This window comes from Homalodisca vitripennis, chromosome 1 (assembly GCF_021130785.1).
Source record: "Homalodisca vitripennis isolate AUS2020 chromosome 1, UT_GWSS_2.1, whole genome shotgun sequence".
NCBI classification, from domain to species: Eukaryota; Metazoa; Arthropoda; class Insecta; order Hemiptera; family Cicadellidae; genus Homalodisca; species Homalodisca vitripennis.
In genome coordinates this window covers 113,690,711-113,708,545 of record NC_060207.1, presented here as the reverse complement: position 1 = coordinate 113,708,545, position 17,835 = coordinate 113,690,711, and the positions used below count along the sequence as shown (strand labels likewise).

Sequence of the window (17,835 nt, the reverse complement as noted above, 5' to 3'; positions counted from 1 at the left end):
TTCATACAGGCAATATTTGTGTATGACTTGAATGAGTTTGTTAGCCAGTATTAACCAAAAAACATATTAAAATAGTGTGGTAATTCACATTCGGGCAAACTTTTCACTCAACTAATTCCAACATCGACGCAAATGAGACTTTTTAAAATATATCAACTAATTGTAATGTACAATTGATAAAAAATTAGTTTTCTTACTAAGTCGGGTTGTTGTCATAAAGATTCGTAGTGTAAAAGACAACACCGAAAGTGGAAGCATACAAAAGGGCCGTTAAGACAACGGTTCAAAGAGTGAAAGAGTTCAAAAAATTCCAGCCAATTCAAAGTCACCACTATTGTACTGCATAGTGTATCATGATGTAATACCCCTAGTGGAGCTTTGTATAACATGCGTAGCATTCTGCGTTACATTGGAACCGGCTCGCCATTGTACTTCCCGATGTATCCTTCCCATCGCATTAGATAGCATTCTTGTTGGAATTCAGATGTCTCAAAGGAGAAAAAGGTTCGCCATTTGGGATAAAAAAGACTCCACAAAAAGTTTGAAGCATTATTATTTGAAAATTATGCTCTATAAATGGCAACAAAACCAGGTACCATTACTACAGGATTTAGTTATGCTCTGTATTACTACAACATAACATTTAATGATATCTCTTCTAAATTATTGTGAGAGGATTTATACTTACGAAAACTTATACATAATACATAACAACGTTTTATTTTGACAGTTTTGGTGTGTTTTTGGCTGAAAATAAAATCAGAGAGCAATGTTATAGTGCGAACTTTTTTCTGCGGGAGAGTACGATAGCCATGACGAGGAAGATTACAGTCCAGACGGAAGTAGAGAGAAAGCCCTTGAAGACGACAGGGTGGGAGATGTTCCAATCCCGCATGACGATGGCTCGGTACGCTTCAACTGCGGGCAGCATGGGGATCGCCCACACTATATTGCGCAGTATTCCATGCATCCCTTCCACTGGCCACATTATTCCTGCAAACATTTAAATTCGCATTTATAAGAAGTAACTAATACTACTGGGCGTGTATTGGAATAGTTTAAAGACCTGAATGTGGCAATGGTTTACACATACACTTATTTAAAAACGGAATATGAATAATGACTTAAGTTTCTCCCATCGTATCTTAGCTAGAGAAAATAACCGCATGCGTTTAAACTCGATTGGCAGGGAGAGGGCTGAATTATATGGGTTTCCCAGGATGTCATACTTAGTACTCTAATTTTCTTGACATCACTAGTACACATGTACACAAAAAAATGATGTACAGTACACAGGTGACATGACTTTCTGTTTCAATAGTAATTAAAAAAGATGAACCTAAATGGTGGTATTCATTGAGCTCAACAGTTTAATTCAGTATCTGTATTAGCTAAGTCTTAAAGTAAATGCAATTAAGTCAACATTTATTAAGTGTTGTTTGTAACAAAGAGAATCATATTATAGTTCAACAGTCATGATGTAATACACCTTGATCTAGTGATTGTCACGTGACAGTATTTTTAAAGTATCGCTCAGACACTTATGTTTTGAAGAAACTGTCAGAATACTGCCCGACTTAGGTATTGATTACATAATAATTAATAGAAATTAGTTCGAATGTTGAGTTTTGCTCCAATTCACCTTTCGCTTAATGCAGTGTCAGATATCTGAAAGTTTTATAGAATTGCCCCTTGGAACCTTGAGTCTACAATCTTTTGTAGATATCTAGCAAGATCGAAACTGTTAGTAAAAAATACATCTCTACGTTGGCAATACTACTTAGTATTTAATTTATAAGTACTTATCATTTCGACGTCCGAGACACCTAGGAACAAAAGAGCTCTGACTAGTTTACCACCTATTCATTGTATTATACGAGATGAAAAGATATTCTCATAGTTTCATCTGGTGAATAATTCAAAATTCAGTGCACTAAGATGTTTTAAATACGAACTCAAATCACAAATGAGCAAAGGAGTTCTCTTCACATATCACAGCTATTTGGAAAGGGTTGGTTCAATGTGAATGTTTGGTTTAATTCTGTTTCACTTTAAGCCTTGTTCCAACAAAATAGCTTTACTACAACGTCAAAAGAACTATGAGTAAACATAAGACTTGTATATGCAACTATATGGGGAATATTAAAGGTGGTTGCTTTAGTGTATATGAGTCGAAATTTAGCACATATATTTTTTAGTTTTACTTAAGATTTGTTCTCTCCGAGTAGTTTGATACAAAAATCATTACAGTATAACATATTTTAAATACTCTTTAAATTTAAGAACATTTACTGTTTGTACGAATGTAATTTTAGCGCTTAAGTTGTATTTTCATAACTCAGAAGATTGGTAAAACTGACAAAGTTATTTGCTAGGTGGAACATCTGTCCACCTAGTCTGCTATTTGTTTATATTGGTAAGATGCCTTCATGAGCAGACACAAAATGTCAATAAGCCATTCAATAAGATTACGTCTCCAATGCAGGAAAATCTGTTTGTAGGGAGAAATACAGAATTAAGAGTTTCTTTTAATACTCTACTCACTTTTAATAAGGATAACCTAGACAGGGTCTAAGTTTTAAAAGAACTAGAATAAACACGGTTTATTGTTGCCATACTATTGCGGCATTGAGTGAAATAACATGTGAAATGAGCGTGTCAGTATTTCAGAATTTCCATCCAAAGAAATTACAAAAAAGAATGAGTGGCAGAAGAAAATATATTCCAATCTGAAGAAGGGAGATACTTGGACTATAGTATTCGAAAATTACAGAGTTTATTGCTTATTGTATATGGGAAATAACTAAGTATTTATTTGAGTCCATTCCCTTTAGTATGGACTTCCATATATATGCTTAGATTCTTGACGTGAAATGTAGCTCTGTTGTGTTGTTCGCTATACTTTATTAGTTCTTATTTTTTGTGTATGCTTAAACTTATGATTTAATATTTTTGAACCCCAAAGAAAAGGATAGAGTCAAAGTTACGTAGTTTACTATAACTGGAACACATACAGAATGAAAAAGCCAAAATCCTAGAAAATCATTATTAGTACAGTGGTTTCTTTTTTGCATGCCGAGTTAAATTCATCAAGAGATTCTGAAATTTTAACATGAAACACCCACCATAACTTCGTTTCTTATTTAATTGCATTTGATAAGTAGGGGAGCGTTCATTCACTCAAATGTCAGTAAGGAGTGAATGATGCACTCTGGAGTAAGGAGGACTACATTCGGAGTACTCAGACCCAAATGTTCCTTGTATTCCTCCTCCTTGTTTCTTGATTAGACAACTGATGATGGAAGTTGAGACCACGTAATCACTGGGACTTGGATGTACGTTGCCGTTTAATGAAGTTCCTGTATCGTGAAAGAATCAGCTCTCTATCGCTTGTAGGGTATTCCTGAGTCAGCAGTTTTGTCATAGTCTATATTATTGACTCCAATTGCTATCCGAAATGTAATTAATGTGATAATTACCAATTTGAGTACATGGTATCAATTGGATACTTTAATCCATTTAGGAGTGATATTACTTAGGGTTTAATCATTTCTCAATTTCAACATTGATTTTGTTGATTGCAAAATGGTTTTATACCTTATATATATAATTGATATGTTAATTCTTTAGATTTACTGAAATCTATTTATCACAAATGCAATGAAAACTATCTCAATGAGATCCTACATCTGATCAGTTGGTTAGTTTATTTAATAGAAGAACTTACACTGAATGCTAATAATAACAGTTTATAATAAGGGTGTAGATTGTACTATGTAAAATGGTATATGGAGGCTACGGAGATAGTTCAATTCAGTGTTACTTTTTCAATCTGTGTACGGACCAAAACTAATCTGATCAATGTACTTTCTTTTCTAAATAAAGCTAGATACATATGTGATTATTTAAAGTAACGGCAAATAAATTGACACTTTACCCATAAGTTTTTTAGTTCGTGTATGTGGACAATTATTATGAAAATTTAGAGTTAAATGTCCTTTATATCAAGCTATACCCCACTATAAATTAGTTATGTTACATTTAGTAAAAATAATTAAAAATTATTTAGTTTACACCAAGGCACGAAACTATTACTATATTTCAAACATAACCTACACAAATGTATAATATGACTAATTACCACCAACTATAGAAAGTATTTGTACGAATCCAAAGCCTGTAGTCATTGCGGAACGCTCAGTTGCATGAGATATAGCTACTACATGTGCTGGAACAAAAGACAAGAAAAGAATAATTACAAACAGTCACAATCAAAATTATAAATAAACGTGTTTATTGTGTAAGCTTTTAACTGTTGTAATGCACGGTCAACTTTCCTCCTTTACATGCTTACGGTATCACTAGCAGTCCAATACAATAGTTAAAAGCCTATATCTACATTATTTACTGGCGTGTTTTTATTGGATCTCAAAATGTACTTAAATATAACAATTTATTATTCTTTGAAGAGTTTATTAACTTTATTAGGTTTTACGGTATGAAACGAAGAATAAATGCCCAAAATATTACAGAAGAGCTCATAAACACTATTTATAATGTATTCATAACTAATATATGAAAAATGTCAATAGTGACTTAAATTACCTGTCAATATTTAGTATCTGTCCAGCCGTAACTGTAAGTAACTTTTTATTTTACCAGTGTTGTGTTTAGGTGGCTGATCCCACATCGTGGATGTAAATTTAATAGTACAAATATTAATGGATCGTGTGACATATAATTTTAAATAGATTTTTGAAGCGTTTTTGTATATATTACTTATAATAAAAATACATTTATACTTTCAGTGTGTCCATAAAGTATATAATACATAAATAACATTAATAGGGGCTTAGTATTAACCACAATACACAATCTTTTAAATTTAAAATGTTTAAATGAAATAAGGGAACCGTGGAAGTGTATAAATACTTATTATTTTTAAGGTAATAAGTGTTTAAAGTAATAACACTATTTTTAACCGTAATAACAAATTAAATGTGTTTTATTTTTTTCATTTAGATTGATACGAACTTAAAGTGTCCTAGGGCAGATTTTAAGCCGCTTATTCAAGATAAAGCAGTTTTAAAGCTTTTTATAATTGGATGACACTAGTTTAATACTAATAACATTACTAATATTAAAATTATTAAAACAGTTATGTCATTGTGTGTTAATAAAACAACAACTGATTGTGATGTAACAATATAAAAAAATGTTAATAAACAAGTCACTTTTGAAAGCAGAGCATTTAAATTTATCTAAGATAAAAATCTATTTAATACATTTTTACCACTATCAGTCACTCATCATAATGATTAGTGTTTACTTATTTCATTTAGGTGCTTACAAAAGGATGACACTGGCCTTTCATCATGAAAAGGATGACATTGGCCTTTCATCATGAAAAGGCGTATTCCAGACCGTAAAAGAGAGTAAACAAGTAATGGTCACATATGACCCATTATAGTAAGAAACAGTAACTAGATTTTATTTTGAAATTTACTAATTTTTGAAACTATGTTTTGCCTATTGCTCGCAGAAATTCATGATGGCGGGCCTTGATTCTAGAAATCGTACAAAAACACATTTGGGACCGGGGTTTTTTCCAAGGATGGAATTTAGTTAACATATCTGAGAAGGAAAAATTGAATTTGATGGATGTGGTCAACAATACACATAGAGTAAAGTGAATATCAAACTAGCTCGCTTCTATTTTCACATGTAGAGTTACTATCGAGTAACAACACAACGTAATTATTTTGGACCACAGATCGCCAAAAAATCAAAAGGTGTGGCACCATACTCGACATTGACTCTGCTCATGTTGTTAGCTACTGAGATGGTCATTTAATCTCCATGTCTGTTGCTGAGTTTCACTTTCGGCCTCGATAAATTGTCATTAGCTAGTGAGGTGTATCGAAGGAGAACGCTTATCATCTTAATACCCTTTGAGTCTCCTTTTTTACCCTACTCCCATACGAGGTGTTCTAACACTCGGTCCACGTTTGAAATCATCTTCTAATGGCGTTTCCTTATCGAAACAAACACGTCCTATTTATTTAACCCTACACCCTATATGACGCCTGGTGTTCGCCTTGCACTCCTAGCTCCTTAATCGCGGCTTGGCCGATCACCTTAATACGTCGTGCAGGTCGGTTTGTTAGCATGTACATCACACCAATGCCCAATGGATAATACGAGTATCATTTCACACTTCTTTGGAAAACTACATATATTTAACGTGGGCCTTACAATAAGAAAATCTATATTAGCTGGTATACTTAGTCACATCCGAGGCCTAAGTCACCTATAGGTAGGAAGGGGGTGTGACTATTACGCCATCTAATATAGTTTTCAGATTATCCGATGAGCCGCGGTCAACTGTAGGCAGTTTTGCGTTTCAAAGAAGGGTGGTATGATACCACACAATCTATATGTGCGTGCCTTTTAGGGAAGAACACATTGTACATACTCCATACATGCTTTCATTCAACAAACTTACATTTGAGCAAATTTCTTTTCAGAATTAAAATATAAATGTTAATTGGTTATTCGATTGTATATAATTAGGATAAGAGAGTTAGGGTTTGTGTTTAGAGGATTGCAATGCTTGAATTTGTTATTTTATGTTATACGTATAAATTAAAAGATAAAAAAGTGAAAATAAGATTTTTAAAATTAATTAACCATGTGTGTAGCTTTAAAAGTTCTGCTAAAAATAACATACAATTTGAAAGTGATAAAATAAAGCATCTGAACGTTACAAATTCAAATAATTCAATAATTGTTGATGTAAAGAATTACTTAGATAGATTTCGAGTATAAGTTCCATTAAGATAAACTCTTTGCCTAACATATCTACGGATTCTCTCAAGTCACTGTATGTAAAGTTCGAGGAAGATAATGATTGTTTATAAATCAATTCATAAAAGAATAAATAAGTCTAATAATTTAAATTTGAGAATCAGTGGTGACATTAACAATTTTTATACAATTTGATTCGGAAAAGCGCAAGTGCTTGACTGACCAAAGAAGGTGCCCAACAACTGCACCAAGAGCAGAAGCAGGAAGGTCAGGTACATTTTGCCCTCGTGAGGATTGTTGTAGACACGGTAGAAGACGAAAAACATCAGTAGTTCTTGCAGGACAGCAATCACCATTTGTGAGACGAAGTGGGAACTCACCACCTCAAACTTTGTTAGACCTGTACCAAGAATTCATCTTATATAAAAAAAAAAAACTATAATATTTAAAGCCATCATAAATATTGAAAAGTATAAATGATCCATGTTTGGCAAGTTTAAAGAAAATAATTAGCAAATCCCTTAGTTAAATAAAATTGTAGAAAACACCGGGTAAACTTATATCTACATGCAAGACCGTTTGTAATGCATTTAAATTATTTCAGTATATAAAAAAATACATACGATACCACCACCACTCTCTCTCTCTCTCTCTCTCTCTCTCTCTCCTCTCTCTCTCTCTCTCTCTCTCTCTCTCTTTCCCTCTCCCCCCTCCCACTCTCTCCTAGACTGTAAGGGCTAAAAAGAGTCTTTGGTAGAAGGTTATGGACATTTAGAGGTCGAGGAAAGAGGACATGATCAGAATGATTACAAGGAAAATTTTAGGAAAAAGTAAGGACATGGTTGAAAAAAGGACATACATTTTTATTACTAGACAGAAAGATACACTATTTCAGGGATATTAACGAAGATCCAGTGTATTCAGCTAAAAGACTGTAACTATATTACACAAAGAAAGAATATTCAGGATAAAGTCTGTTATTTATATTTGTAATTGATTTAATACATTATTATTTGTAATTGCTAATATTCGAAACGTGCAAAAATAGACTATAACAATCATCAATGTTGTGTATTTAACACCACCCCATAGATCGGTAGAAGAGTTCAAATCTTTAGATATTTCATCCTCTCTATGGAAGCCATTTTCGAACAACTTATTATGTCTGGTAAACCACTGAATGAAAGTATTGCTTGGAATTTAATGCTCTCATAGTAGAGAATTAGTAACAATTGTGTTATCAAATTGAAACGTTACATCTTATAGAGTCAACAGCTGGTTATATTGGAGTTTCATAATATACTAAATTAAATAACAGCAAGCTTTGCACAAAATATTTTAACAATTTCAGAGACAATACACGAAAAACCAAGTATAATCACCAATTCTAAAGCTCGATACCAGTGAACAACACCAATTCTAAAGCTCCACATCAGTGAGCAGTGACTGTTATATATAATATCTACTAAAATCTTAACAACTACTAAACTAAATACTTTGATTTGATACTGTGCATAGAAAATTATTTTTTCTCATAAGTGCTTATTAAAAATGTTTTGTTCTCCTATTGAATGACTTACATCCATTAGTTTTAAGAGTAATGATTCAGTAATATTCCGGATATAGAAATATCCTTCTGAGACCATCACTTATCTCTGAAACGTCTTCACACACATTTAAAGTAGTCCTTCCGGTTCAGTTGGAAGAAGTAGGTAGATTTTTTTAACAGCCGAAATATTAATTTATTCTCATGGAATTTATAAGTATTCAATAATTCCAAAACCTTTAAAGATATGAAACAATATTTATAACAAACAGTAAAGGAAATGTTATAAGATGTTATTTCAAAAAGTTGTAGTTTTTTCTGTAGGTCCACAAATTACGAAGTTTTAAACTGCCACCATAATGGAAGGAAAGTTTTTACTAAACTGCCCAATAAACTTGTAAAAGTATTTAAAAGATATATTTTTGTACCCAGTTTGAAGTTGTTTCAGCATACCTATCACCAGTTCTTGGCTATACAACAGAGCCTTCTGGAATTTATATTTATGTTTCAAAATATAATTAAATAGTATACTTGTATTTATAGTTCTTAGCTATTTATTTGGTTAATACATGTTTTTGTGCTTTTATATATTTTTGAACTTGTTTGATAACGGTAAATATAAAGAGACTGTTAAACTAAGAAGTTTTCTTCATGTTAATACCTTTTATTACAATAGCCTTGTAATATGTTTATAAATAAAATGTATATTATGTGATATACAACAAGTTATATTTTATTTTTACCTGCTACAAAACTTCTTTCCAGTCCTATAGCTCTCTCAAACATTATGGCTCCTATTCCATAGATTACAGGCATGCAAAATGATACCCTGTAAAAGGTATTGAAAGACATTTGATAAAAAGTTTGATTATATGCACAATTTAAATTAAATATATCTAGAATTGAAAGCAAAATTATATATATATATATATATATACATATATATATATACATACAGGGTGGGGCAGAGTGGACTCCCTAGTTTCAATCAGTCGCCGAAGAGCGCGCGCGCGAGTTAGCGGAGTCGGAGTGGTTTCATTTGGTGGGGGGAAAGACGCCATTTTTAGTAGTCACCATGCCGTGGACTGGCGAGCATCGTGGTTTTGTAGTCGAAACGTTCTTTAAAAATAAGGATAGTGTGGTGGCGACCCAGCGTGCATTTCGTAGACGGTTTGGTTTGAATCGTCATGATAGTGTTCCTGATGCTAAAACCATAAGGAAATAGATTAAAAGTGTATGGGCGACAGGATCTCCACTGCCTAGAAAACCAGTCGGACAACTAAAGAGTGTGAGGACACCAGAGAACATAATGGCGGTGAGAGCGTCTATTGAACAATCTCCATCGCGCTCTGCGCGGAAACATGCTGCTGCTCTTGGAAAGAACGGTGAGGCGAATTTTACACTCAGACCTTCATTTACACCCGTATAAGATGATGGTTGTTCAAGAATTGATGCCAGCAGATTTTGTTAAACGTACAGATGCTTGCAATGCAATACTGGCTTCTTTACAACCCGGCACTATTCTGTGGTCTAGTGATGAGGCACAATTTCACCTCTTGGGCACAGTAAATAAGCAAAACTTTCGTTACTGGGCAGCTGAAAACCCACGAACTCTTCATCAAAACCTCTTCATTCACCAAAAGTGACTGTGTTGTGTGCTGTGTCCTCCATAGGGATAATTGGCCCCTACTTTTTTGAATCGGAAGGTGCAACCGTTACTGTGGACGCTGTACGCTATTGTGAGATGTTGGAGAAAATTTTCTTCCCCAGAATTGAAGAGTATGGTGAGGAAAATAATATGGAAGCCTTTTGGTTTCAACAGGATGGTGCCACGCTCATACCGCCTGTCGCTCTCGCCAACTTCTGCAAGAACAGTTTCCCGGCCGCTTGATCTCATTACGAGGGGATGTTTCATGGCCCCCTCGCTCCACCAATCTAAGCCCATGCGATTATTTTTTTTTGGGGTTACCTCAAATCTGAGGTTTACAAAGTTCGACCAAGGACCTTGGAAGCCCTTAAGGAAGCAATTGTTGATGTTATCACTGGAATAAACGCCAGATATGCTGCGTAGAGATTTGAAAACTTCATTGAACGGCTGGATATGTGCATCGCTCGTCAAGGTCGTCACCTGGACGATATCATTTTTAAAACTTAATAAAAATAAATGGCATTGTATGTAGATTTCAGAAATAAAAAGCTTTTGTAATAATCTTGTATGGTTTTTATACAGTTAACCGATCAAATCAGGGAGTCCACTCTGCCCCACCCGGTATATATATATTTGATTCCCCATCAAGAAATTGACTGACTAAGTGTTACATGGTTGCAAGAGGAAGTTTTTCTGGTGTTTGTAAAAACATATTTCTAAATTATTGGATAAAAAAACATTGAACACACACACACACACACACACACACACACACACAAACGTGCGCGCGCGCACTCTTGTTGGGGGATGGGAAAAAGACATTGCTTTTGTGTTTACAAAAATGCGCATAAAACATAAAATTGAATCATAACGTTAGTACCGTAACACAGTCCCCAATTTGTACAGAATAACAATTTCCAATATTGGACATTTACTGAGCATGTTTAAAAGCTTAACATATTGGAAGAATGTTTAAAAGAATGTTTTGTCTGGGTATGTATTTGGAAAGTTATTTAAACATTTTGCTATGTAAAACGGAGACAGGCATAATAAAAATTACTGAACAATCATTATGCGAAATTATTGCGAATAGACAACACTTTTTATGTACAACCAATTCGCTGTTGCACCCGGTCCGTGAATTTGGATCACAGAAGCAGTGATTAAAAATATGGAATAATAGTGATTGTATGGTATAACTGTTCCTACAATAAATTGGACATTTTCGTGAAAAAGGATAGTTATAAGTATTATGAACAGATGAGCAATAGTACTAGGATTTAGAACACTGAACTTTTATGAGTTCAGTGATGTAATATGTATTACAGATACAGTTTTTAAATAAGACAAACTATGTAGAATCTTGGAGCATTGGAAAAAAGGGTTTATTGTACTATCACTAGTATAAACAAATTCAACATTTTCCAATATATAATTTTTATTCTGTGCAAGGCCTTTCTGAATCAAAGATTCCATCATCAGGCACTTCATGAAGTGCTGATGATGGAATCTTTGATTCAGAAAGGCCTTGCACAGAATAAAAATTATATATTGGAAAATGTTGAATTTGTTTATACTAGTGATAGTACAATAAAGACAAACTATGCTTATGAACTTTTTAAATATTTCTTACTTACGTTATTTTTATTTTGTATTTGTACTTACGCGCACAAAATGCCTGGAATTGCAAACTCCAGAAAGGTTGGATTGTTAGAGCCATATACAGGTGGCATTTTCTGTAAAAGGAAAGTTGAAAGATTTTAACATCAAGAAGGGAAAGATCAAATCTATAAAAAAATGGAAAACGTTAAGAAAATTACGATTACGCAGTTTTAGCTGTTACATAGCCTAAATACATGGAATTAAGTATATTGCCATAAAAATAATTATATATAGACGATGCATATATTTTAATGTATTTAACAGCTTGAGACAGTGAAGAAAATTGCTAAACTGTATTACAAGTGTTGGGATAATGGCTATATTGTCGTTACCATGGGGTTTCTACCATAAGTCCTAAGGTTAATAATACCGCATAGATACGAGTGTATACAATATACAAATAGGTGCTGTTTATTTTGTTTAAACTCATTACAATCCATTACTACGAGAATATTAAAATACGAATGACGTATAAGTTTTTCAACTTTCAAAGTTGTTTTAAGGTGCCTGCACAGTTTTTATTAGGTACAAAAGGTTACTAGAGATACACTAACCTACTACTCAGTTCGAATACGGAAGAAAAATTACAGTGTGTCAGTAACCCAAAGCTGAGAAGGAGTAGAGTTTACAGTTTGGCTTCAATGAAATAAATAAGAATTAGTCTCACCTGTAGAGGTATATCAAATATTTTTGGGTTTAAACCACATTCTTCTAACATCCCTTGAATCATAGATCTCACATCTTCAAACATTTCTGTTATTAAAGCGGTACTGATCAACATGTCTAAAACAAATATTTATGTTATAAATTATTCTGCTTTAAATATCAACATATTAGTATTTAACCATATATTTTTGTGTTGAAAATGTTACTTCTGATTAATTTGTGATTACTAATGTCTTATATTTAATCTTACCAGGATTGTTATATATTCTCTGTATATTGTTAATAGTTGCAGAAGAAAATCCAAGATGGCTTGGAATTGTCACACATTTTATTATTACAAGGTTCTTTATAAGCACTTAGAAACACTTGTAATTATATCTTGTAATCTGAAAACTCATTTCTTTTGAAAGAAGTTCTTCTCCAAGTGTTATAAAATATCATGGTGAATGATATAATAAAAATGTTTTACTGTTTGTTTTCTAGTTGTGTCAGTCTAAATTAAGTAGTTTCGTATGCATAAGATACTAAGTAATAATAATAATAATAATAATAACAATGTACTTTTTATGGCCACAAACAATTTTTTAACATTGCATAGTTAACATTAACGTCACATAATAATAATTCTATATTCATTAAAATAATAAAATGTCTTAAGCTAACGATTCAATTTTTTAAAATATCGTAAACAGTATCAAATTAGTTAACAATAAAAGTAGTCAAGTAGTAAAATTAATATATAATAAAAAATCACTTCGGAAGTCAACGCCCCTGTTCTATCGCACATTGAAACCAGTAAGATGGTCCATGAATTCACCAACTGTATAAAATGAATGAGACACTAAAAACTAAAGTACCAATGGTATTTCACAATGGTAAGTAACCAGTGATATGAAGTAGAGACGATTAGTAAGTAGAACTTCCTATTAATGTATAACTCGATAGAGGATAAAACCTGATCTGTTATATGACAAAACATACTTGTTAGTAAGAAAACTGTTATTTCAGGGTCGATTCAATGGGAATGTTGATTTTTAGCTCCATTTTACCTGGAGCGTCTAAAATCGATCGCTGTTCTTTTGAATCATGTCTAAAATATCGTTCCGCACTCAATTTTGCACCTGATATGACGTTATGAGAACACCTCATAATGTTTTATGTGTGCGTGTGAGTGCGTGCATGTGTTTGCGCGCATAACATTAGTGTGAATAAGTAAATGTGGCTATAAATAATTAAATGTGGCTCATTTATATAAATGTATTATACTCATATAAATTTCAGTAAGAAAGATTAAAACCCTTTCTTATTAAGTGATCTGCAAAATCAAGGTCATTTTTAGTCAAAGGTTCATTCATAAGCAATAATAAATAAAAGCAATAAAACTTAAGTAAGTTAAACTTCATTCTACTTAATTACACATGTAAATTAAATTATCAGAAAACTAATATCTTAATATAAAAGGACCCGAATATAAACTTCTAATACAACTTAAAAAACACATTTTCCACAAAAACAATACCCTTGCAGCTGGAAGTATATGAAGAAAAATAGTATATAACCTTTTTGAATATCCTTGTTGACTTACTTGACATATCCATATATACATCAATAAAACTGGCGTTCACAACAGTGTTATTATTAGAAAAAAGATCAAAGTTTATACGGTCCGTAAGGGCGTCCGTATACATCTCATTAAAATGTAGAACACCCCAAACTTTGTTCTTCCTTGCTGCCATCCTTGCTTCTTTAAGATCATCGTAGACAACCTGGTAACAGAAGAATATTGTGTTTTTACTCTAGTAATGCAGTAATAAACACTAATAGAAAATCACTGATTATTTATGTTTAAAACCAGCAGTATTGTTCGATTGAAAAAAATAAAATAAAAATAAAATGTTTTGTTGATGAAACTGATCTCAAGTTGAATGGTTTTCATTCATGTGTAAAGATTTTAGGTTAGGCGTTTTTACACCAGGCTCAAGTAGAGGGTATTGGAAACACTCGTACATTAGAGATTAAGTTGAAATATTTAGTTAAGTTTGCTGGATGGAACGAATTGATTTATTATTATACTTTAGTTATAAAATTAAGATACTATCATATGCTAAAAAAGGAAAATGGAAACGGTTAAATGTTGGTTATAACTATTTGGATGCTAACACCCTTAACGACTTAGAATTACAATTTAACAACTTCAGATCTTACGTTGAAGCTCACAATATTCCCTTCAACATCGAGTTAACCAAACCTAAGAAGAAGCACGCAAATAATATAAAAGTGCAGTATTCCATCTATAATAATAGGACTATTGAGCCAATCCTCCTTACAACTCCTCCCCATTCTAATTCGAAAGTTATTTACCAGACTTCACTGGTTTGAAGAAGTTCAGGATATTTTGGAATTGTTCATAAAAATGTCACCATTAAAACTTTTCAAGGAGAATCCAGTCTTTAATCTGTCTGGACTATGATCAGTTGGACTACTGAGAGAACACGAATCAGCACTTGAATATGCTTATGAATAAAGAACTCTGCATTGAGCATAAATTATAAATAATCAGCACTAATAGTTAATTGTAATTTTTTACAATTTATCGGTATTTAGACACAACATTACGAGTATTTAGGAATTTGAGAAACATTCCTATTTGTAAAGCAGTTTAAAGCTTTAGTCCCATCATAAAAGTGGAGCCTTAGATAAGCTATCAGCGAATAACTATCGTAGCCTCTCCAACTTAAAACAAGAATTAAGAAGACTAAACTAAAGCAGGTACTGGATGTTATAGAATGTAAAACTGTAAGAGGATATGAATGATGCACATACAGAGCAGAAACTCAGAGTTGTAAACAATTTTGATGTCTAATTAAAATACAAACTTATATCAACAAATGATTATTTATAACACATAAACTGCAATCAATCTACGATTTACTTTTACAACAGTTATGAACACTTATTTAATGGGTTAGAACGGTACTTTGATTAAAATACTTGCTAGTAAAAAAATTATTTATACTATTTGGAATTTTAAGATATTTTTAATGGCAATTAATATTTTAATATGCCAAGTTGACCGTTTCTCTCAAATACATAGCAAAGAAACGAAGATGAATTCCTGGGATTAAACTTTCGTCCTTATTTACATTTCAAGCTACGTATTTAAACCTTTCTTAATGAATTTTGAGGTGTGGTCTACCCTTCACGGGCATTTACCGAAAACTTTTAATATATCAATAGATCCGGTTGATTCAGAAGTATTTATCAAAGCGTTTTCTTGATAAATAAAGAAGAATCCGTAATAAACAATGGAGGACTGGTTTTATTTTCTCTTCAACCTGTATACGATTTTATCAAGATAACCAGTTTATTAAAATCACTTTAGAAAAGCTGCATGCGCTTCTCTAAATAATAATTCCACATTAATACTACGAATCATTCACAACACATAAATAATATTAGAATATTCATGACATTAAATAGATCATGTAGAAAATTCAACTGAAGCTCACAATGCCTAATGAAGAGTTGGTGAGGAAGTCTATGAATCTGCAGGTGAAAGGACGGCCACCGCTGTTACATCCTGTTCGCTGGAGGGTAGAGCAGGTGGCTTGCCCCTCGGGGAGCTCGGGTGACACGACCGCAAGAGACAGGTTATCTAAAATATTGTTGTTTAGCTGGAACTGGATTATGAAAGCTATAGCTGGTGGTAGAAAGATAAGAACTGCCAGTATACTGGAACATGATAATAAGTTTGATTAGTTTACAATAGAGTGAGAACATTATCCGAAAATAGGACAATAATTCATGATAAGTGGTTAATTGTAAAGAAAATACTCGTTTCAACAAACTAAAAAATTTATTATAAATATCCCGTGGACTAAAAGTAAGAACAGTTCTAGTTTAGTTAAACAAAATTAAACCTATTTGATCAATTTGAATGAAGAGATAGAAAGGTGTTATGTAATAATAATTCAACTACAACATTAGACAATACCTTAGGTTGTGAACGTTAAACTGAAGATTAATTTAACAAATTGTTACCTCTAATACTATGCTTTGCTTGGTAAAATGCTAAAACATGAAGAGCAAATGTTTTCACAAAAGAAACATAAAAACAACGAATTAATATTTAGCATTAGTCACTTTTAATTCGATAATAAAAAGTTTGGACAGTTAAAAACCGAAGACACATTCAAAGGTGATAAAGGAACCGAAGAGAGAATGCATACGTCTGAAGTAACAAATGGTATTTTTTGTAATCAGAGCATATAAATGAAATAAGGTTCTAGATTGATGCCCGAAAGAAACATATTACATGTTGGATGTAGCTTGAAAATATTTCTAAATATCGAATTTACCAAATGCATGTTTTGTGTGGAATTAACTCTTCCTGCATTAAACATTTATCTTTAGTTTTGAAAATGTGTTAACCCTCGCAGGGAAACAATGTTATTACATATATAAATTTCTTAAATGTTAAACTAAAATCATCTTAAGAGTTTTGCTTAAAACATTTTATAAATACGATATTTTGAAGTATCCTCCTGCTACTATGAAAATGACACCGAAAATACAGATTGCGTTCATTATTAAAAACATTAATAGTATAAACTTCAAAATTTATATTTCGCGTTCTGAATACCCATAAATGTTTATAGTATTTAAATGGTACTGTGCCTTAATTATTCACTAATTACATAAATCATCAAATAAATTATGATTTTAAATACTCATATTTCAATACATTCGAGTTTAACAGATTTCATTTTGATTATTCAGATTAAGGGCCAGTTTTACGTTAAGTAAACTGTTAAACTAAAATTGCCTTATTAAAAAATATGATTACTGATTATTGTTATAATTATGGCCACAGAGATGGCGCTTCATTTCGTCGATTTCCGGGGTGGTCGACTACAAGCATGGCGGGGGCGGTGCTTGGAAAACTGAAGGTATGTATGTTTTGGTGGTTAGTGCAAATTTTATGATATATAATTGTGTAAAATAAATGCGTTTATATGCGAAATAAGTAAAAGGTAACAAAGTGTATTGTTTGCAATATTTAACTTATATTTTATCCATAAAACTGAGTTATTCTAAAGTATTTAATAGTATATCATTATGTTTATTTACAAAATAGGTCCATAAATATTTTATTTCATAATATTTTAATATATTTAGTATAAAAGCTCAAAAAGGTTTTAATAAAAGTGAAACACATACTGATTGTAGTTTTATGTTTACTTTATTGTTAAGAGTAGAATAAAGCCAAAAATCCCAAAGCAGTGTCCTTACATTAAAGATCTTTTAAATGTTGGTGATAATATTTGATTTCTACTATTTTTGTGGGTTTTTATAATATTAAATTGCATGTAAAAGTAAGGTAATCCTTTTAAGGAAGTGGAAACGATTCAAACTACAAAACAGTTCAAAATGAGGCTATTCACCGTTTATAATAAATAAATTGATATAGGAAGTTGTATAAATAATTATAAAGCGATTAAAAAGC

The 17,835-nt window shown here is 32.2% G+C and overlaps 1 protein-coding gene across 3 annotated transcripts in view; it reads right to left on the bottom strand.

Moving 5' to 3' along the window:
- Positions 1–535: 535 nt before the first annotated feature.
- The window catches only part of LOC124369619 (ABC transporter G family member 20-like), a 42,054-nt gene continuing 24,754 nt past the window's right edge, over positions 536–17,835 (bottom strand). For all 3 annotated transcript variants that reach the window (XM_046827671.1, XM_046827675.1, XM_046827670.1), the window contains exons 9-16: positions 15,839–16,061; positions 13,915–14,095; positions 12,331–12,446; positions 11,667–11,737; positions 9,097–9,182; positions 7,031–7,207; positions 4,142–4,228; positions 536–993 (exon numbers count right to left, since the gene is read on the bottom strand). In XM_046827671.1, coding sequence (XP_046683627.1) covers positions 773–993; positions 4,142–4,228; positions 7,031–7,207; positions 9,097–9,182; positions 11,667–11,737; positions 12,331–12,446; positions 13,915–14,095; positions 15,839–16,061 — 1,162 coding nt within the window. In that variant the 3' untranslated portion in view covers positions 536–772. The remainder of the gene's footprint in view (positions 994–4,141; positions 4,229–7,030; positions 7,208–9,096; positions 9,183–11,666; positions 11,738–12,330; positions 12,447–13,914; positions 14,096–15,838; positions 16,062–17,835) is intronic.